This window comes from Phymastichus coffea, unplaced genomic scaffold, assembly GCF_024137745.1.
Source record: "Phymastichus coffea isolate CEN01 unplaced genomic scaffold, Cenicafe_Pcof_1.1 PCOF00002, whole genome shotgun sequence".
NCBI lineage: Eukaryota > Metazoa > Arthropoda > Insecta > Hymenoptera > Eulophidae > Phymastichus > Phymastichus coffea.
Window position 1 is genome coordinate 7,411,957 of NW_026706813.1, and position 22,714 is coordinate 7,434,670.

Sequence of the window (22,714 nt, forward strand, 5' to 3'; positions counted from 1 at the left end):
GATAGTCAGTTTTCTAGTTTACTGATCTAATTTGTTCATGCTGGCCATTGTCAAAGAAATAAGTGTTCAGTTCATCGTCCATAATAAAAGATAGATCGTTTATATGCATGTTAATTACTCTTTCTATAACTTTTTTTGTGTTACTCAATGCGTAACTGTTTTGAAAAGATAAACCTTTTCCTCCCCCCTTAATTTTGTCAACGTGCAAAGTATTGACAAGACGATTCAGGGAATCGTCGACACGTTTAATATCATTCAAATGATCCTTAACATGCTGTATAATCGAACTTGCTTCTATGTTGGACATATTATCTTGTACGAAAATGCTATTTAAAGTAGTTACTTCATTAGTAAGTACATCGTTCCACATGAAAATGTGTTGCAGGACAATGGTTGTTAGTAAACTCCAATTTTCGCGAGTGAAGGCTATACGTTCAATTTTATGAAACGCAATCCCTGAATTGCCTTCAATGAGATGTACGACGGGGTTTTCTTCTCGTCCCCTAACTACCATAAATCCGAGAAGAAAATATAGGCAAATTGCTGCTTTTTTCATTCATGATGACAAATCTAATTTTAATACCAATTTTTTTTATTTATTCGTCCCTATCTAAACGAGCCCGTTTTTTCCTTGGAGGAATTGATCGAATGCAAGGCTCTTATAACACGGGATAGAGTCTAGTATCTATTAATCTGTTTTCTACCTGCTGTGTGTTCGGTTTAAAGGTAAACTCGATTACTTTCGCTTTCAATGCTGGTGCGTCCGGGGAACTTGGAGCGGATGGGGAATTTGGAGAGGCGTTTGTATAACTCTTGTTGGCTATTGATTCCCGCTCAATTTTATTTTAATTCGTACCACGTTTCCGTTCTTCCGTAGGAGTCCTAGCTAAATGGACAAGTAAATTTGTAAGTGAATTCCACACTGCACCTATTATTTTGATAGACCATTCGAAAAGCGAATAGAGTGCATATCCATGAATGATTGTATCGAGTATAAATTTAATCACGCGAAAAGGCATAATTACGGAAATAATGCCTGCACTTACCGAACCAAAACTCATAAATCTTCCCCATAATTCCGACCATGTGGATTCGGCTAATTTCTCTAGCGCTTTTTCACCAACCATATGATAAAATGATAATTCTGCTCCGGGACATCGGTTCAATGATACACTTTTTGCTACTTTATTCAAAATCGCTGCTTGTTCGTTTGGAAACATGATAGAGCTTTTTAATTTTTCAATATCTGACAAACTATAAATTCCGTTATTAGTTATGTCAATGGGTGCTAGATATTTCCATGTTTGTTTTGTTTGAGGCTTTAAAACTCCTAGTCCGTCGTCAAAATAGGTCAGTCGTGTTAAATAACATCTTAAATCATCCACTTCCCACCTTAAACATTACTGGTGCTCTCTCATCACAGGCTGTTTCTGTATCGAAAAATTTCAACATGTGCGTGCGACGTGTCACATAGGTCTACCGTCGCGCTCTACCGGTAGTTCTAGATAGCACTCTGAAGAGTTTCTTGTCCGTATGTCTACTGGTAAGCACTTAATTATGTGAATGACCTCGCCTGCGAGTAGGCTCATGTAGCCTGGTCCGTTCATCAAATAATAGGCCAATAAATCCGGATAATTGTCGCGATATTTAGTGCATTTATTGTAACTTTCTTTTCTAACTCGTACTGTTGAAATAACACGTCATAATAAAACTTTTGTAAGCTTTTTCTTACGTGTTTTTCAAAGAAAAGTATCTTTGCATTGAAATATGCAAATAATTTGATGTTTTTAATATTTTTATCTTTTATTACCGAAAAGGTATGTTTATTTTCATCGTCTAGGATAAAAATTCTCGGATGTTCCGTTCTGGTTAAGACAAACCAGCATTTAGGTAATGCTCCTGGATCTTTAAATGCGAAGAACACTCCTTGTGTATCTGACATGTATAGTGGTCGCCTTTCGCTACCCTGTTCGATAACTTTTTCTACGTATCCATGTAAAGTTCTGTGAACTTATTTTCTTGGCACTCATGCATGGGAATTGGGTCCCAGAAAGCGTAACCGAGAACGTTATCTACACATTTATCGTCACTGAATTTACAAACCGTACCTGTTGATAATGTGATTTTATTATTATCTAGAGATACTGTTTTCCAATGTTCTTGCAACGAAATTTTAACATAACTTGTCACAAAAACGTCTTAAAATTCGCCATATGGGTCATTATAGTAGCCTACATTACTGCATCCACCCGTGCTACCGGCTGATCCTGCGAAAGTTGTAGCGTGTACTACTGAATTATTCACTAGTAAGGATTGAAAGAGGCGATCTACTATAGATATTCATCTGTGTACGTGCATTCTTTCGCATTCGTCTCTTGATGTTTCGCGTAAAAATTTTATTCTTCCTAATCCAACTTCCATATTATGATTATTATAGCCGCATCTCTTAGCGTCCCAATCTATTTCTATTTTGCAATAGCGCACTCGCACCGACGAATATTCATTGAGTTGCAATAGTGATACTTCGATCCGCGTAGAATTGACGATTGGTGGTGGCAATTCGCAGTCTGCAATATCTACCAAAGAAAAAGATGTAATATTTGCGAACTTCTGCGCACAATCATAAGCAATGTAGGCCGTCGCCTTGGTGACAACTCCCAAGATCAGTAGGCAAATTAGAAGACTCATCATGTGTGAACAATAAATTTAAGTTATTCCTTAATAGATCTTAATCAGAACATACAATCAGCGCGATTGTCTACTAAATTTTGCGAAACGATTATTCGGTTAGCCTTATATGCGATATGTGTAAACGGTTTGTATCTATAATTTTGCTGCGGTTTTTGCCGATCTCAATCCGTACATTTCCGTTGAGCTATACTTCCGACACCAGATATGGACCAGAGTATTGGTTATCGAATTTTTTTGGTTCGGGGCCACTTAAAAGCCAAACATAATCGTTTACCTTAACTTCTCTCGGATTGATTTTTTTGTCGAGATAATGTTTTGACTTTATCTTTGCAAAACCATTCGTTGTTTATTTAACCTTTAAAGGTGGCTTATAGTTTTATGTTTTTCGGATATCTATGCCACTCCCTCTAATAATTCTTTAATGTATTCTTTATTTCTGATTTCATCTAATGTTTTGAGCAGGGTGGTTGCAGATTCAATTACTGATAAAAAGTTGCTCATGGAATATGGTTTATTACTTGTGTATGAATTCGTATTATTTAATACGTTAATACCTTTATTAACTCTTTCAAATAGGGTAATTTCATCAGTATTATCATAAGAATCTACACTTTTGCGATCGTTGCTACTACTTTCTCTAATTTTCGACTTATAATATAGCTGTATACTCAATTAATTTTCTGTCATTGAGAATTTCGTGGGCTGAATTTTATCATCTGCAAAATTTTTATCGAGGGTGCTCTCATTATGGCTTTTCTCAGCCCTACTTATTATATTATTCTGAATAAATAATGAATTAACTTTCACGGAACTCGGGCATGCACTCCCGCATTCTTTGTTAGCTAATTCCAAATTACAAACTGAGTACGTACTTTGGTTTTTACTAATTTCTGATTTTTTACAATTTTCAACATTCGAATTTCTAATTTCGGATGTACAGATTTCAGTTTCGCTTATTTTAACTTCGCTAGCTTTTTCCAGTCCAATTTCGGAATTACAAATCGCAGATTTTTTGTGTGGCAATTTACAGATTTTGAATTTTCGCAATTTTGCTCCAATTTTATTTGAATGATTGTCTTCGTAACCACTCTGTCTAATATTATTGACATAGTTTCCAGTGACATTTAATACCGCAATGATTACAAATAGTCGGATCTCTGTTTGGATTTCGTGGTCCGCGATCATTAGAATTAAAATTTCCCTGGTATTGATTTTTTGATGCAGAGTTCTGATTTGCTTGGGGTGGAGCTACTTGCTGGCTCATTTTTTCTCTATTGGCCGTATTTTGACTATTCATTTGCTTTTGGCCTTCTATTGAATAGGTTACTATTGAATCTTTCATTTCTAAATTTCGTAATGCCATTGTTACGGTAAAAACAAGTATCTGCTAAATGATTTGACAACTTACAAATTTGACATACTTGCGAGTTATCTGTTTTTACTACTTTTACACTTTTATGTTTGCTAATTCTTTTTTTGCTTCTGCAAGTACTTTTACTGTCTGATTGAGATCGTTGGGTTCCTGTGTTGCGAAATCGCGTTCAATCTCTACCGCTTTTGCTGTTGCTTCTTCGAGATTTTTGCCTGTCCCATTCGCGCTTCAATCTCCTAGTGTAACCTGCGGATGAAAAACTTGACTTTATCCTTTTCTAATTGATTTAAAAATCCAACATTATAACTTTTCTCGTGCACTGCTGTGCTTACTAATTCTCGCGCTACTGTTTTAACTCTGTTTGAGAATTTTACTACATTTCTAAGGCTTTTTGCTTGAGCATAGCCAGCTCACCTGATAATTGGTTGAAAGTTTTGTCTGATCCGAAAAGGTGATCTAAATACATTTCAATCTCGCTAATTGTCTCAAAATATTTTCCACGCATACTTTTTAATGCATCCCCGTATAATCTCATTTGAACTAAAATTGCTAGATCTGCTCCATTTCCGGGTGGAATAAAATTATAAGCTTCCCAACAGCCGTCTAGAAAATCATGTAGCGGAATGCAGTATCCATCGTATTTAGGAATGAAATCTACGATATCTTTCAAACCTACATTTCTCAAAGGGCTAATTGTAGAATTTTGTACTGTACGGGTTACTTCTTGTGGAGTTGATTGATAAATCGGTCTTGTGCTGGCAAATGATCTGCATGTTGACTTTGGTGTAAACTATTCTGAATTGCTAATTTTCTTATTTTGACTTTTTTTAATAAATTTTGGTATTAAAAATTTAACGTTTTTATAATTTTTAACAGGAATTTCGTTTCTTGTTTTATTTATTTCGTCTTCGTTATCATTGTCAATTGTTGAATTTGTCAAAGCTTGGAAATATTCCCTTGACTCGTCTTCCGTTATTTCCGCTTTTGATTCAATTTTTGGTTCAAATTTATTTTCAAATTGTACTACTTTGTCAGTACGATTCAATGCTTCTAAAATTTCTTTCGGACTTATATTACGTTTTGTTAATTCTTCTACAATGTGTAGTAAAAGTGGATCTTAACATGAATTTCTTGTTAATTCTCCATTTATATAATGATCTAAAATTTTTATTAATTTTTCTAGTTGTTGTTGTTTTTTGCCCTCTATTTCAAAATCTAAATCCTGACGAGCGTGCAGAAATTTTATACATTCTAGTAATGTTGGTTCTCTACTAGTTATAAAATTCGGATCTACTTTTCCTATGCAGTTTGTCAAAAATAATAGTGCTTCCTCATTTCGATTGCCTCTCAAATCGGCTCACGTAGTCATGTTTGTAAAAAAATTTACCTTTGCCTAGTCCTGCTTTTCGTCAAAAAAAAGATATACCCGGAGGGGTTCCCAATTGTTACGTCTCCCGCCAAGGTCACGAATTGACAAGAATTACTCAAACGCGACTGTCTCTTTTCGGTCAACGAGTAAGCGTTTACCACGGGTGCGAGACTAAAACGAAAGCAGGCAGGCAACGTATCTAAAGCACCGAGTGGAAAAGTAACAATTTAAATAATTTTACCTGTAGTTTAACTGGTCCAGAAACTGGTACCCCAGAAACCAGAGATATAATGTAGATACAAGAATTAGGTATAACTCTTAAATAAATTATTGTAGAAATAGGATTAAAATATTTATTGATAAAATTAGAGAAGGTCCGTATTCTTACAGAGTCGAATGCTCAGTGTCTGTTACAATTGCTTTGCGTCCTCTTAAATAGTACAAAATACATAAAAACTAATCAATAAAGGGTTAAATCCAAAAAGGGTAAGTGCGTCACTGACTAGGGAACCACCCCAACCCTCCGCCTACGATTTTTCTGAAATTGAGACATGTTATAGTTCGTATTTTATGCACAGTTTTCGTATTTTATGCACAGTTTTCGATGAAACAAACTCAAAAAAATTCTTGTAAAAAATTTCAGCTAAATATATGGACTTCCTCTACAGGGATTGCAACCCCCTATGTCGCCTGAAAGAAAATCTATGTTTCCAAATATTTTCTTACGAAATTTTTTCAGAAGAAATGAAGTTTATGAAATTACGTTTAAAATCTAACACAAAAGTATACAGTATCCGTTGCCAGGGGCTGCTATCCTTTCAATGGAAAATGAACAGAGCATTCATATGTTACCCCGATTCCCTACCACTCAGAATCCAATATCCTTAAACCTCGAGCTAGTTATCCTGCCACGCTATAACGCCAAACTCCTATACCCTAATTTTATTAATCCCCGAGCTGTGTACCCTGCCACGCTGGAACCCCGAAATTCTACACCCGGATTTCATCAATCCTCGAGCTGGTTATCCTGCCAAGCTGTAACCCGTAACTCCTACACCCCAATTTTATTAACCCACGAGTTGGTTAGCCTGCCAAGCTGTGATCCCAAAATATTAACCCCAATATATCATCGACCCTCGAGATGGTTACCCTGCCACGCTGTATCCCCAATCTCTTAACCCTAATTTCCTTAACCCTCGAGGTGGATACACTGCCTTGCTGAAATACGTAACTCCTACACAACAATTTCCTTAACTCTTGAGCTGTTTACCATGCCACGCTGTAACCCGAAGTTGTTAACCCAAATTTCCTTAAGCTTCTAGCTGGTTACCCTAAATCGCTCTAATCGCGATCTCCTACACCCGAATTTCATCTACCCTCGAGATGGTTACCCTGCATCACTCTAACCCCAAACTACTACACCCGAATTTGATCAATCCTCGAGCTGGTTACCCTGCCACGCTGTAACCCCAAACTCTTAACACTAATTTCCTTAACCCTCGAGCTGGTTACACTGCCTTGCTGTAATACTTAACTCCTACACCACAATTGCCTTATCCCTCGAGCTTGTTACACTGCCACGCTGTAACCGCAAACTCTCAACCCGAATTTCCTCAACGCAGCAGCTGGTTCTCACGCCACGCTGTAATCCCAATCTCTTAACCCTAATTTCCTTAACCCTTGAGCTGGTTACCATTCCACGCTGTAACCCAAAGTTCTTAACCCCAATATCCTTAAGCCTCTAGCTGGTTACCCTGAATCGCTCTAACCACGAACTCATACAACCGAATTTCTTCAATTCTCGAGCTGGTTACCCTGACATGCTGTATACCCAAATCCTTAATCCCAATTTCTTTTACCCTCCAGCTGGTTTCCTGCCACGCTCTAACCCCGAACCACTACACTCGAATTTCTTCAAACCCCGAGCTGGTTACCCTACCTTGCGGCAACCCGTAAATCCTACACCCCAATTTCCTTAAGCCTCGAACTGGTTACCCTGCCACGCTCTTACTCCGACATCCTACACCATAATTTCCTTAACCCTCCGGCTGGTTACCCTGCCACCCTGTAACCGCAAACTTCTACACCCGAATTTAATTAATCGCCGAGCTAGCTACGCTGACACTCTCAAACCCTGAAATCTTACACCCGAATTACCTTAACCGTCGAGATGGTTACCCTGCCTCGCTGTAACCCCAAACTCCTACACCCGAATTTAATTACTCTCCGAACTGGCTACGCTGACACACTCTAACCGCGAACTATTATACCCGAATTTCATCAAACCTCAAGCTGGTTACCGTGCCTTGCTGTTACCCGTAACTCCTACACCCCATTTTTGTCAACCCTCGAGCTGGTTACCCTGCCCTTTCCAAATTTCTAGTCTGAAACCCGTTTCTCCGTTATCCATAATCCCAATTTCGACAGATTTGTAATATCTCTGAAGAAAAGGACATAGGTGAAATATTTGTAGAAGATAACGTTAAATTTATTTTATTTTTATGTTATATTTATGTTATATTAATTCGTCATTTCATTTGATAATGAGTTTATATTTTTTGAATATAAGAAGTCGATCCGCGCTCATTATCACTGTACATTTTATGAACAATAATGATACTCTATAAATAAATTCTGTAGATATATTAGTTTGTTGCACCATGCACATTTTATAATTGCTATTTTCTCACAAATCTTGCAGATAGGCTGTTCTGAAATTTCGAAGCAATATTCAACAGGATTGTCGAACGAATCAGGATTTTTATCCAAGTACCCACTTTTGTACCAAGCATTTTTAAATACGCTTTTGAATCTAAGTGAAGATAATTGATTATGTGTGATAGACTGTAATTTTATAATATTATTCCTCTCATGTAAACTGATGTCTGATCCGAATAAAATAATAATATCAGATATTTTCTATAGTATGAAAAAATACATGTTGCAACCATGTTTGAAGTAATTCACTCGACAGCTTTTCTGTTGCACTTGCTTGCAAAAATATATTAGGTGCATTGAATAGTTTTTTTGAAACAATGGGTCCAAACTCTCCGTTTGTTTCTTTTAATACCATAAAAAGAGGTGATAGCAATACACCTTCTGCAGATATTGTCGGTTGAATCGTATAACTATACGTATTCGATGATACTGACTGTACTACTGCTTCGACTGTCTTGTTACCTTCTTCACTCAATGTTCTGCCAGTATCCATTTCTAAATTGAATCCACTTTGACCGGAATTATATATGTTACTTGCACTTTTGGTTGATAATTCTGTTTTTATGAGGTTGATAAAATTTTGACAATCTAACATTAAACTAACCTCATTTCCAACAGATACTTTAGTCTTTAGTTATATAGTTATATAGTTTAATAGTTAGTTATTTTACGCGATACAATTTCATGCTTTTTTTTGAATAGTAATATCCAGTTGGGTGAAACTTTAAACCAAGGCATATCTAACTCATACTTTTTTTGTAAAGCCCATCTTTTAAGATCTAAATCATGCACTGTTAACTTCCAATCTAAAGCATCTTTGACATGTTGTAAAGTATATTCTGAAACTTGAAACAGATTCTCTCTTTTGGTCCCGCTTGTCAATATTTGCTGTTCTCAACTGACGTTCTGACGAAACTTGTTTATATTTACTCTGGACGGAACTTAAAGACAGTTTCTCTTTCTCGCCACTTTCCCAGTATTCAACAGCTTTTCTTTTATATCCATCATCGAGTACCGTATTTGTTACTGTACAAGTAGGTACCTCGGCATAGTCTACACCATATATTTCTTCAAATTGATCGTCAATTACTTCTGGATTAATATCAAAATCATCAATCAGGAAACATAAATTCTCACTTGTCTCACATTCAATACCTGAATTTGTTTCAATGCTTTTTCTCAATATATCTTCAACATAATCGTGTAGCTGCTTCTCTGCATTGTTTAATATAGGTATGCTTTCTACAAGCGCACTTATGTGGAATGTTTTCAATAATTTTTGAACGACGTTGTGAATTTCAATTGCCATTCTAACACAATTTTGATATTCAAAAACGTAGATGTAAAGCAAAGTTCTATTGCTAATTTACTGAAGTATACTGATGGAATATCCTTAGAACAAAACATGTTTTGAAGTTGGCACCACACAAACCGATATCAAATTAAGGTGCCCGAGGTTCCTCCACTGTTAGATCTTGGTTTATCACATACGTCAACGATTGCGGTTTCTATCAAGGAAAAAAACAGTTGCATTTCCAATCTTACTATTTGAACCACATGAACCGCATTCGTTGATTGTGGTTTCCAAGTCATGCCACAGTTTGATTTTGTTTTGCCATGCACATACTCCAGTGTGTTTAAGGTAGAAAATAAGAATAACATTATCTCATGTCAGTATTTTTATATTGGCTAAAACCGCCTCGAGAAATATGTACATATACCTATTAGTATGATAAAATCAGTTTGTCTAATGAATTTTTTCGTAATAACATAATAATCGAATTTCCTCAGGGATAATAGTAATATTTATTGAACATAATGATTTAAAAAAGAAATTCCCCGTAGCTATTTCGAACTTCAAAAATGTGCATGATTTCGTGGTTGCATTTGCTACATCCTACCTATACATAAATATACGTAAATAATTAAACGTTATCTTCTACAAAAAATGTGCATATGTCCTTTAATTTCGAGGTATTATAAATATTTCGAAATCGGGATTATGAATGACAGGGAGCTGTGTTCCGGATTTCAGAAAATTGGAATGCAGGAGTTCGGGGTTACAACGTGGCAGGGTAACCAGCTCGAGGGTTGATGAAACTGGGATGTAGGAGTTACAGGTTATAGCGTGGCAGGATAACTAGCTCGAGGTTTAAGGAAATTGGGTTCGGGGTGGTAGGGGATCAGGGTAACAAATGAATGCTCTGTTCACTCTGCAATGAAGGGGTAGCAGCCCCTGATGACGGATACTGTATACTTTTGTGTTAGATTTTAAACGGAATTTCATAAACTTCATTTCTTCTGAAAAAATTTTGCAAGAAATTATTTGAAAACATAGCTTTTCTTTCAGGCGACTTAGGGGGTTACAACCCCTGTAAACGAAATCCATATATTTAGCTGAATTTTTTAAAAGAATTTTTCAGAGTTTGTTTCGTCGAAAACTGTGCATAAAATACGAAAATTTCGCTATAAAATTGTGTTGAGTGATAACTTTCGGGGGTAACTTTCACCCTCTAAATAGTTTATCCAACAGAAAAATAGTATACATGTGTTTGGCTTTTTTGAGCGTCATAGAACATGAAATAACCAGCATAATCTGCGATTAACAACTGCTTATATTGTATTAATAACATTAAGGGGTAGTTCACTCTCGAAATAATAGATAATAGGAAAATCCCGAAACACGTCAATTTTGTTTTATCATTTTCTACTAGAATATCATTTTTAAAATTTTTTTAACATAATTTTTTGATTTTGTAAAGTAAAAATATACTTAAAAATACAGTTTTTCCTCTATACAACGTAGGGGTGCAACCCCCGGGGACCAAATTGATGTGTGTCTGTTACTTGTTTTATAAGTATCTTGTGTTTTCTTTGTTTCATAAAAAAATATTCATTACCACTAAAGATATTGCTATAGAACTACTTTTGGGGCTGTTTTTTGGGGGTGAGTTTCATCTCTTAGATAGCTTTTTCCGCCGATAAAAAAAAATACGAGTCTTTTATTTTTTCATGAACTATAAGATATCTCAATTGCAAAAAATCGGAGGCGGAGGGTTGGGGTGGTTCCCTAGTGAGAATAAAATCAGCTATTAAATGACTATTACTTTAATTACGGGAATTCCCCTTTCATAAAAAAAATTCAAATTTTACCGCTATAAAATAGTCTGACTCGTCCTCGACGTAACACTACCATGACCGATATGAGCATTTTTGAACTGTTTATAATAAATCTTTTGTGACGGTAAACGTCAAATTAGCGTCCCGACACTGCATGTTGTCGTCGTGCTAGCGTCTATGTAAACAAACACGCGGGCCGACCTTATGTAGCATTTGATAGGTAATAAAAGATTCCATTCGTGACATTAACAAGTGCTTTCGACTCGCTCATTTCATATTGCTTCCACTCACTTTCTTGTAGGTTAGTAGATTTACTGGTTGACTGACGCCTGTTTCCCCATGCTCTCCGGATTGTATATTGAGCATAGATGATTACATTCGCCTTTCAATAAAGTTGCGCGGATAAAAATATAATTAAACGGTATTCACCCCGTTACACTTTTTAAACAAATATGAAGTATTATATCTATTGATTATATGTTATCTTCATGACGTAAAATTGGGCGATATAGATGTTCAGTCATAATGTTTTATCCAAGCATTTTCTACTATTTATTTTGATAAATAATAAATAAAAGATGGTAATTTTCTGGTATCGTTCAACGCAATAGCTTATCGCTTTCTATTATTTAATGTCAAGTTACTTTTTGCAAGCCCTCATTAGATTGCTATCACGTATTCGAACGTTTTAATTGAAAACTACTAATAATCGAATATTTCATAGAAAACATTAGCTCGGTTATCATTTGTAACATGAGTTAGCATGACAATAAACGATATGATGATTGAAAGTATTTGTATAAAGAGACATGAGATCTTGTGGTATCGTTCTACTATAATTGTAAAAATGAATCTTTTCAAAATATACTGATTCTTAAATCAAAAAGATTGAAAAATTATCCATGTATTTATTATATTATTAAGTGTAATTGATTAGATGATTCAGCCAACGTTCTATCTATGATTAAATGTTTCGATATCAATACAAACGACTATAGGAAACTATAGTCTTGATGAAATACAGAACAATGAGTGATTACAGAAACCGTAATCAAGTGAATTATCGAAAAAATAGGAAAATTGAGATGAAGTTGATTTTTAAATTTTTGTTCAATGTTCCACTAATTCAAAAATTATGAAAAAATTTAGGAACGTCGTAAAATACAATACGAATAATATAAATTTTTTTAGTTTGTAAGTATTTTTAGTTTTCTTTTTTTTTAATTTAGAAAATTAAAAGTTTTTTAAAAATTCAAATTTGACGACAAAAAATCCGAAAAAATTTTGATTGATAATCTTTTTGAGATGAATTTTTTATCATTCGGCTGGTTTCACTTAATCGAAAAAAATAGTTTTCAGCCTTCTTTGAGCCTACAAGAGCCCCTTGGCCTTGTAACAGTCCTATCTATGAGCTATTCTCTTATTTTCACTGGATTACTGCAACCCGCTAAACTCGTCTATTTGTTTACATCAATTAGCATATAAACGGCGCCACCTCATATATTATATGATTGGCTTAGTACCAGAGTCAAATTTCATAACCATATAGGGAGCGTGACGTCACCTACTTATAGATATAGATATAATAGTTTTTGTTGTTTTATTTAAATATGTTAATTAAGAGTAATTTTGATGAAACAAAGCATTTTTTATATAGATTTTAGATCATACATTTAGATTATAATAATTTTAATTGCGTTTAACTACTAAATTATATTGAATTTTAATATACAAAGTTAATTTGTTTATTATATTGTAAATACATATATATTATATCAGAACAATGCGGATACAGTGAATTCGTGATGATTATCTAAGTAACATGAGTAAGAAGTAATTTCATAGATAACAGTTTAGTTATTACTGTTATCAATAAATAAACATATAATAATTTATTTTAACATATAATTGTATATAGATCGAAACCGTAAATTTTGTACATAACAATGACAACTTTATAATTTATTGATCTTAATTAACTAATTTAGTATTTGTATTATAAGATATAAAAAAAAACCGTTACAAATATGAAAATTTATTATAATTCAAATGTTATTAACTAATTTAAATAATTTTCTTTAAAAATTACTTCTACTAGTGAGAAACTATTAATCTGTGTAAAATTTTATTATTATGTTATTCTAAATATTGCACTATCACATTAATTAACTTTATTAGTTAATAACTTTTGACGACACTTCTTGCGATAATTTTAAATTATACTAGGATGATCTATATCTACTCCTGTAAAGTTTACATGATTTAAAATTTCGTTATTACTGTTTATTTTCTTGTAAATTTGAAAAAATGATTTCGCACAATTGTGTAAACAACTGGAAGGGAGCTGTCCTGCGAAAATAGGCGGGAATATCTGTGTATAAATACGCTGATTCTTGCACAGGCTAGCATTCATTCCTAGCCTTGCAAAGTGAGCGCATGAGATTGAATAAACTTGGCTAATACCTAAGTTCTTTCTCTCAAGTGATTAACTGAGAAAATCCTCTTCTTCCTATTGTAATTTATGTTCAACTCATAGAACACTTAAAGCTATGAGAAACTTGGGCTGAATTACAACCTTTTATAAGAAAGACTTAAGCTCTGCTAATGGAATACTTCGCACCATAAGAAACTATGGTAAAGTCTATCTTTCCTTAAATCTCACTCATATAATGATAGATATTCTTTTATTATTTTATTTCAAAGTTAATATTTAGAAGCATTTTTGAAAATTGAAACAAATTCTTATTCATTAACGCGATAGACCATGAGACTACGAACAATAATATAAATAAAAGGTGATACGAACATCACAGCCTCCTAGAGACTAAAAATTGCACCCAGAGAAGCTTTCTAGTAAGCCCTATAAGTGGTCATCTTACATTTGGCAAAACTGTTAGGGGGAGGGTAGGGCGGTGGATTCCACCATCTTCGGCGAGACCGTTTAAAGAAAATTGAATTAATTGATTTCTTTTCTGACTGAATCTATGTAGAATGAGTCATGGTTACTTGATCCGTAATTTATTAAATGACAATAACGATATGTCAACCACAGCAAGCATTTCTGTATATTTCACATATTTCGAAAACATGCAATTTATTAGGAAATTTTTATTTAACAGAGATAGGTTTCTGCAGGTAATGATCCTCACAAATATGATATATTCAAAATACAGTGTGAATAGTTTTATAACGTGTTGTAAATGTTTTATCAAAATGCTAGCTATTATTAATAGTTAATAATAGAAACCTTATTTTGATGATCATTATGATTTGTTAATATTTTTTTAGATTGTGTAATGCGATACATTACAAGGCCTTTCCTGGGTGCTGCATTATTTGCAACACCTCAGAAAGGCCATCCCCGTCCCTTGCCGCCCCGTAACCGGTTGAATTAAATAAAGATAAACGCGCTCTATACAGAACAATTACTCTTTTTTATGTCCGAACGACCACGCCGGAGATATGGATGAAACAAACTTGTCAAACGCGATCCGACGGACGCTCAAAGAGCAGACAGAAAAAAAATAGAAGCGCACCACGGAAAAAGAGAGCGCACGCACACACTCACTCACATACACTCCCGACCACGTGTTGCCGACCGGCGAAAGAAAAATGCAAAACTTGACTGGGAAATGCAACGGAAATGCATGTTGATGACACATGCAGATCCGTTACACTCCCAGACACCCACACTAACACTCACGAGGCACTGACACTCCTGGGGCGAGCAGAAAATCGCCGATGAAGTGGCAGCCGTCAATCAGCTGTGTCGGGCTGCCGAACACCATCGGCGACATCCTGAGCGCCACACACAAGAAATACAGCAACCACACACACAAACACCCGGGAGAACATCACTGAACCGACACGGGAGCGCCCCAGGAGGCGCTCCAACAACCGACACAAGGACACGAGGCGTACGCGCTAGAAACGGAGCGGCCATCTTGAAGCGCCGAGACAGACTGAGAGCGAGCGAGCGAGACAGAGCGAGCGAAATAGACTAAGCAAGAGCGAGCGAGACAGACTGAGATAGAGCGAGCGAGACAGAGCGAGCGAAATAGACTAAACAAGAGCGAGCGAGACAGACGATACAAAATGATAGATAGAATAATATGCAAATGCGAAGATGAGGGCGCTACAAATGAAACGGCGTATATTATATACGTATATATGACACAATAAAATTAAAATTATGATTGGAAAATAATGAGCGTGGAATAAATACCGAATTGTAAAATTCGCACGCGACCGACACCCCTATTATGATAGCGAGCGACAACTACCCCCTTTAGGTTTAAATAATAATTTAACTAACCGAATTCGAACCTCTGACAAAATTCGCTAGTGACGTCACGACCAATGAGCAAATTAGAATAAAATTTAATTTCCGTCCGGATAGACAAATAGATAAGAGTAGGGGTAGATCTTTTCCAACAACTAACGATAGCTACCTTAGTGCGGGGTGAGAGAGGGTAAATAACAACGAAAATAGGAGAGTTAAGGAGGGCGCTGTATCCTTCTAATTTACATACGGACCAATAATAAAATATTCGGAGGGCGCTACCGATATCCGAATTAGCATACCGACCAATAATAACATTTCTTCTCGGAAAGAGGAGAAGAAAAGCGATCTTTGACCGCGAGAAGCCGATTCTCGTCCATTTTGCCACTGGATCTCTCGATAGAAGGAGCCTCTGTCAGATAATCTTGCCGCAGGATTACTAGTGCTAGACGTCGTCCATTTTTCTTTTGCTAATTTTGTTTGCCAATACCGCAAGGAAAAATTGTAAGTAGGCAAAGTGCTATTCACTTTTATTTAATCGCGGAGTGCGGGGATAAATCTATCAGTGCTGTAGGTCGTCGCGACGCGTGGATCCGTCGACGCCGGTGCCTATCGAATCGCGCTGACCTGTCCGCCATTCCGTATATTTTAAAGTGAGTGTTAGATGTTACGAATAAAAATTGCAATTTAGGATTCGCGCTGACCTTTCGTTAACTAGTTATTACGTACGTAGGTTTAGCCGAATCAAATTGTCTTGGTTATTTAGTTGTGTTGATCTTCCCGCCATTTAGCAAACCGGACGTGAGCGTTAGGATTAACCAATGAAAATTGTGATCTAGGATATTCGCGCTGACCTTTCGCTGGCAAATTGCCGCGAACGTAGAATTAGCCAAATAAACTCACCCTGCCTATTTAATCGTGCTGACTTTTCCGCCATTTCATAAATCTAACGTACGTGTTAGGTTTATACGAATTAGAAGCAGTGACTGAGTTATTCGCGCTGACCTTTCGCTGATGAGTTATCACGAGAGTAGGATTAGCCGAATAGGATTACCGTGCTGACCTTTCCGCCATTTCATGAACCGAGCGTGAGCGGTAAGATCAGACAAAGGAAATTCGTGATTGAGTTATTTGCGCTGACCCTCCCTCTTTGTTAATCGAAGACCGACCGGAAAATTATTAACGTTCCGATTGATTTGTATCCTTACGGATTAATGAGTATTCAGAATTTTACCGACCATATTCACACCGACCTCGTATGTGAGAATTATTAATGCATCAATAAAGTGATTAATTATCTTTATATATAAAATTTACTTTGATATCCTACCCCCATTGCATGCTAGCGATTTTCAGCCGCGAGCGGTTACATACGGGTACCATTAATTCGCTGTATTTTTGGGTCACTCGATAGGTAACATACGCGCGAATTCGAACGTCCTCACGACCTGACTTAAGGAGCCATCACCTGAGCTGCCGGCATACCCTAATTAAGGAGGAAAAATAGAGAGGAGTGTTGGACACCAAGGCCTGAAGTGAGGATACAACGCGTATCCCCCGTCTGCCTACTCTGCGCAGTCGCCGTTAAGCAAACCGGGATACGCGATAACCCTACTGGCCTTACCCCCGACGATCGCCGTAATCAGCCGACGGTCTGGCGCCCTAAATAATCGGGGGTAGAGCCAACCAGGCCTTGTAGTGGAAGAAACTCGGAGAGCGGTCAAAACCCCCGAAATTCCCTGCCACAATTGTATACTCGTATATTAAAAAATAAACAATGAAAATTAAAAATTAAAGATATTTGTATTAATATTTAATATACTATAAAATATTTTGTTTTATAATTTACAGCTGCGAAATACAATGGAAAATCTTACTTGTGCTACCGTCAAAGGATCTGCGGTAGATATGTATTTCAGAAGACAAGTAGAATTATCAAACATGTATCGCACAATGGAAGCAAATAATTACAATACGGCTGAAGAAGCAATTAGAGACGTCAAAATTGGGTAAGAGTATTTATTACATTTCGTAATAACAATTTTTAACGAAGTAAAAGATATTGTAACGAAAATGCCGGTCGACATAGATACGGCTGTACTCGCGGCATTTTCACAATATTTTTTAAAGGTTTCAAAGGACGTGAACGCTCCATTGCCTAAGTAAAGTGCTGAGTGTACACACGAATCTAATGCGTCACTAATGCCAGGATGAGGATTGAAACGGTTCGAAAACACTGTGCTACACGCTTAATTGTGATGCACTTTACTGAAACTAATTAAGTTTAATTAATTATTTAATTTAATCTAGCTAACTGAGCTTCAAATAACTCTTCTGATAAATAAACTGAACTATACGTCTTTTTTGATCCGCTATTTTGTGAAATAATCAATGCGAGCAAGAAATGATCAAGTTTCAACAAACAAAAATGATAAAATCTAAAATTTAACTTGTTGACGGGAAACGCTAAGTTATATTAATTTAAGAATAAACAGTAGTAAATTTTTACTTAAAATTGAATAAATAAAAATGTATAATTACTTTATCTTTAAGTTGCCAAACACAAATTACATAAAAAACAAACTAATTTTTCCTTAAAAGAACATCTAATAAAGTAAAACGACAGTAAAAATTAAAAGAAACAAAGTATTCTTGACCTCGAAGTCGATAACCCAAGTTGATAAAATATTGCTTCTGCAGCACTTCATTCTACTTAACCAAAATTGCATAGCTTGATTATTTCATCATTAATCTAAAATTTACATAATCGTCGACAAATTTATTTAAACTAATCGTAAACTCGAGCGGAGCTCGGAAGTCGAAAATGCTTCCGAGCAGACGAGTAAGCGCACACCGTTGCTCTACCCCTTTTAGCCAGCTGTAGCCAGACGCACGTTCCCCTCGCTAAAAAGATGCACGTTTGAATACCCCTTCCACAGCTCAGAGGGGAACGTGCGTCCAATTCAATATTTGGCGGACACTAGTCGCTCAAACCTGGTATGCAACGTTTAACTTTTTAGGATACTACGAATAAATATGGCTTTCTCCCATCCACTCGAGATGGATATCAGACCAATATCGTCAGTTATATCTATTTACATTATCATTTAACTCAAACGATGCTCTATCCAAAGAGACAATGTTTTCTAGATGTCATATATTGTGATTTATTTCAATCATAGTCTCATACAAATAAACATGGCAATCAGGATTATTATAATTTAACATTTGCATGAGTTTTATTTTGTAGAGATAAAATTTGTTAACCTTTAGAACTTTATGTACAGATTTATAATCAATCTCGTATTGTAAAACTCGTGTTGCAGAACGCAGTGTGTCTTGTGGCTTCTCCATAAACGACTCTAAAATATTCAACAATTTTTCTTCATTTGTTGCAGTCGACGGTGTACCAATATTAAGACGACTTCGAACATATCCCGTTTGTTTCAAACGTCTCACATTCTGTGAAACTGTTTCTTTTAATATATCACCACCCTTATTTCGAAATATTCTATTAAAACCTTGAACTACATTATTATACGTCCTTGTTCGATCACCTCTACCCTTCATCATCAGTAGAGATATACCCGTACGTTCTCTTTCTGACAAACGATCCATTTTGATTGAAAAATTTTAATGTAAATGAGTTTTACCAGTAGAGGTATAATTTTATTATGAAAATTTATAACAAGTTCAAGAATGTACTACCGTATAAAGAACAACTTAAAATTAAAAAATTTGATGATTTTGTAAGCTTTTATATCTTGCAAAGTGAAAGTGTTATTTATACCGGTCTATCATAAATAAGATAAATAAAAAATGTTTTAAAAATATGTTTTTACTTGTGCACTAAAGTATTACAAAAAATTTTAGATTTTTATTTAGTCGAAAGTGCTTCAAATTTCAATGATAAAGTTTATACCATTTTTCAGAATATAGAAAGAAGAATATAGCTGAACCAAGTGTAAGTTAAATAAAAGTTCTTAATGAAAATGTTCTTGTTAAGTACAGGCTCTGTATCTTTACTATAATAAAAATTTTGAAAATTTACAAACATATCGTAGAGCATGATTGATTTTGATTGATTTTGAGATTAAGATTTCTGTATGGATAGTACTGCGAATCGAAAAAAAGTTTGACGTTGCTAATATTGCAGTGATCATATTTGCTAGTGTTGGCAAATTTCTCATCCTTCCGTTTCATTTGGAAAGCCAACACTACAAAGCGTGGTTTTTCGAGCTGACTAAAAGTTTTGACGGTCCAAACGTATCTCCATGTGTTCGATAACTTTGGATATTCATAGAACTCCCAGGAACGGAAACCCATAGTGATTGGTCGGTCTTTGTCTATGTAATTAAGCAGATTGATTTTATGTCTATCTGAGAAAATAACATAAGGAATCAACCACTCTATTTTTGCTCGTAATCTTGAATTCTTCGTAGGTCACAAGATCATTTGCTAAGGCACCTGCTGTGAATTTTGATAAGATTTCTCGTATCATCATTACCACATCATCCGGCATTTTCGCTAATCAAACTTTTACTTGAATTGAGTGAAAGCCAGTTCTTCTTGACACTAGTCAGCCCCATATTCAATGACATTGATCTCGTAACAAATCTCCTCGAACAAATGACAGTTGGCATAATTGACAAATTTAGTTTTATTCGATACTATCCCGTCCCGTGCTGTTAATTTTCCAAAGATATGAAGCATGCTACGTGATGGTAGGAGATACAAATCTTGAATAAATATTGGCAAAATAATGATTTGACTCAAACTGACAAATCTATAGCAAAATTCTATGGATTACCAAAAATACATAAAGAAAATGTGCCACTACGACCAATTATTTCATCAATTAATAGCCCTACTCACAAATTAGCTAAATTCTTATATAGTACTCTTAAAACAATTATAAATAAACCTAACTCTCACATTACCCCATTAACGCCGAAAAAGCCAAAAATCTTAATTTTATTTGCGTTTATTTTTGAAGTACTTAAACATTAAGAATATGTCTAAAAATGACTTACTTTATGTTTTTTGAATCGCTCTACAAGATTCTAAAATCAAAATGATGATTAGATTTCAAGAAAAAAAATATGGCGACTTTTTTCGAAAAAAGCACTGAAAAATTTGTCGCGAAAAATTAAAAAATCAAATATTCTATCAATTAGCATGTTTTTATTCAACAAAAATGAGCACAAGTTTGCACAAGAAATCAGGTACACACATGTACATATAATTATATGCCATAAAAATTACATTTGTAACTTTATTGTTAATAATTTGTTGTTTTTCTGTTGATAAAGCCTGAAGAGGTCAGCAAACGTGCTGACGAAACGTTGCTGAACATAATTAAAATTAAGTGAATTTCCAGGTCTCACTATTTCTCTTCTTTCCATTATTACAAATTTTATCATTTACAAATCTTGATGTTGAATTGAAATCCGAATTTCGTCGTTATTGTTGAATGACGATGCTAGATAAGGTTGATGCGCATAAATCTTATAATGAGCGATAGATTCATCAAACTCGACACCTGATTAAATGACGAGAATTTCTTCCATTTCGTTGAATACAGCAAAGTAGTACACAGGTTATCTTCCACCACGACTGCTTATGACCATTAGGTCGACTGACGTTTCGTTGACATGGTCGGCTACTTATATATGGGGGGAGGGGGGTCAATAAGTCTTTACAAAAAGAAGGAAAAAAAAGTTTTGCGTATGTAATTTTTTTTTATTTTTGAACATAATCTTCTTGAAGGTCGATACATTTTTTTAAATGACCTTCCAGTTTTTTTAAGCCATTAGAAAAATATGATTTCTGAAAACCCTCGAAATAGGCATTTGTTTCGGTGATGAATTCTTCATTCGATGTGAATCGTTGTCCGGCAAGCCATTTTTTGAGGTTAGGAAACAAGAAAAAGTCACTGGGAGCCAAATCAGGTGAATATGGTGGATGGTCAATTAATTCGAATGTTAAATTGTTAATTTTTGCCATCGAAACTGCACACGTGTGAACTCGAGCATTGTCTTGAAGAAAGAGGCATTTTTTTTTGTTTAAGTGAGGACGTTTTTCTCTGATTTTTTCTTTCAGCTAACCTAATAATGGCGCATAATATTGTCCAGTGATCGTCTAGCCCTTTTCCAAGTAGTCGATGTAGATGATTCCATACGCATCCCAGAAAACCGTGGCTATAATCTTTATGCTGACTTTACTGTCTTTGCCTTCTTTGGGGCTGGTTCTCTTGCGGTAATCCATTGTTTGGACTGTTCTTTGGTTTCAGAAGTGTAGTAATGTACGCATGTTTCGTCTACAGTTTCGAGTCGACGCCAAAAGTCTTCCGGATTACGACATATGCGATGCCAAAAGAGCGTCAGAGGTGACCACGCAGGTTCGTTTGTTTTCAACAGTGAGCAAACGCGGCACCCATCTTGCTGATATTTTTTTCATCCCCAATTTTTCATGCGAAATTGAAATGATTGTACCCTTTGATACCCCTGTGGCCTCAACTAATTCTCGCAATTTTAATCTTCTATTACTCAACATCATATCGTGTATTTTGTTGGCCATTTCGGGCGTACTCACTTCTACGGGGTGTCCTGAACGAGGTTCATCTTTTGTTGTTGTACGACCGCGTTTGAATTCATGTACCCAGTTATAAACAGTCTTAAACTCAGGGGCAGACTTGCCATGAAATGCGTTCAACTCAACCGTGATTTCTTTTGGTGTAAGGCCTTTCAAATGAAAATGTTTTATTACCGCTCGAAACTCTGTTTTTTCCATTTTTCAAATAAACCAGTAACTTTTTGTTCAATCAACGCTCACAAAAAAACGACTTAATGAATCGAGCTGAAACTTTATACGATATCTAGTAAGTAGTATTGCTTGCCAAAAACGTCGTAATTTAAGCATGACGAGCGCCATCACTTGAATTTTGTAAAGACTTATTAACCCCCCCCCCCCCCTCATACCCATTCCTAACCTTCCTGTTAAACATCAAGCCCATTATATTGTCGCCTTGATGTGAACTCGTACGGTGATGACTGTTTGTCGAAAATCAACTATGTAACTGCAATTGATGACACTACGAAGACTGCTCTTTTTAGGTTTAAGAGTAATTTAACACCCTACTCAGCCAATACGTTTTGAAGAA

At 35.6% G+C, this 22,714-nt stretch overlaps 1 protein-coding gene across 8 annotated transcripts in view; it reads left to right on the forward strand.

Annotated features, from left to right (window-relative positions):
* The window catches only part of LOC131663753 (glutamate [NMDA] receptor subunit 1), a 1,362,975-nt gene that overhangs the window by 1,166,351 nt on the left and 173,910 nt on the right, over nt 1–22,714 (forward strand). For all 8 annotated transcript variants that reach the window (XM_058934360.1, XM_058934403.1, XM_058934412.1 and 5 more), the window contains one exon: nt 17,404–17,561. In XM_058934360.1, the coding sequence (XP_058790343.1) occupies nt 17,404–17,561 (158 nt within the window). The remainder of the gene's footprint in view (nt 1–17,403; nt 17,562–22,714) is intronic.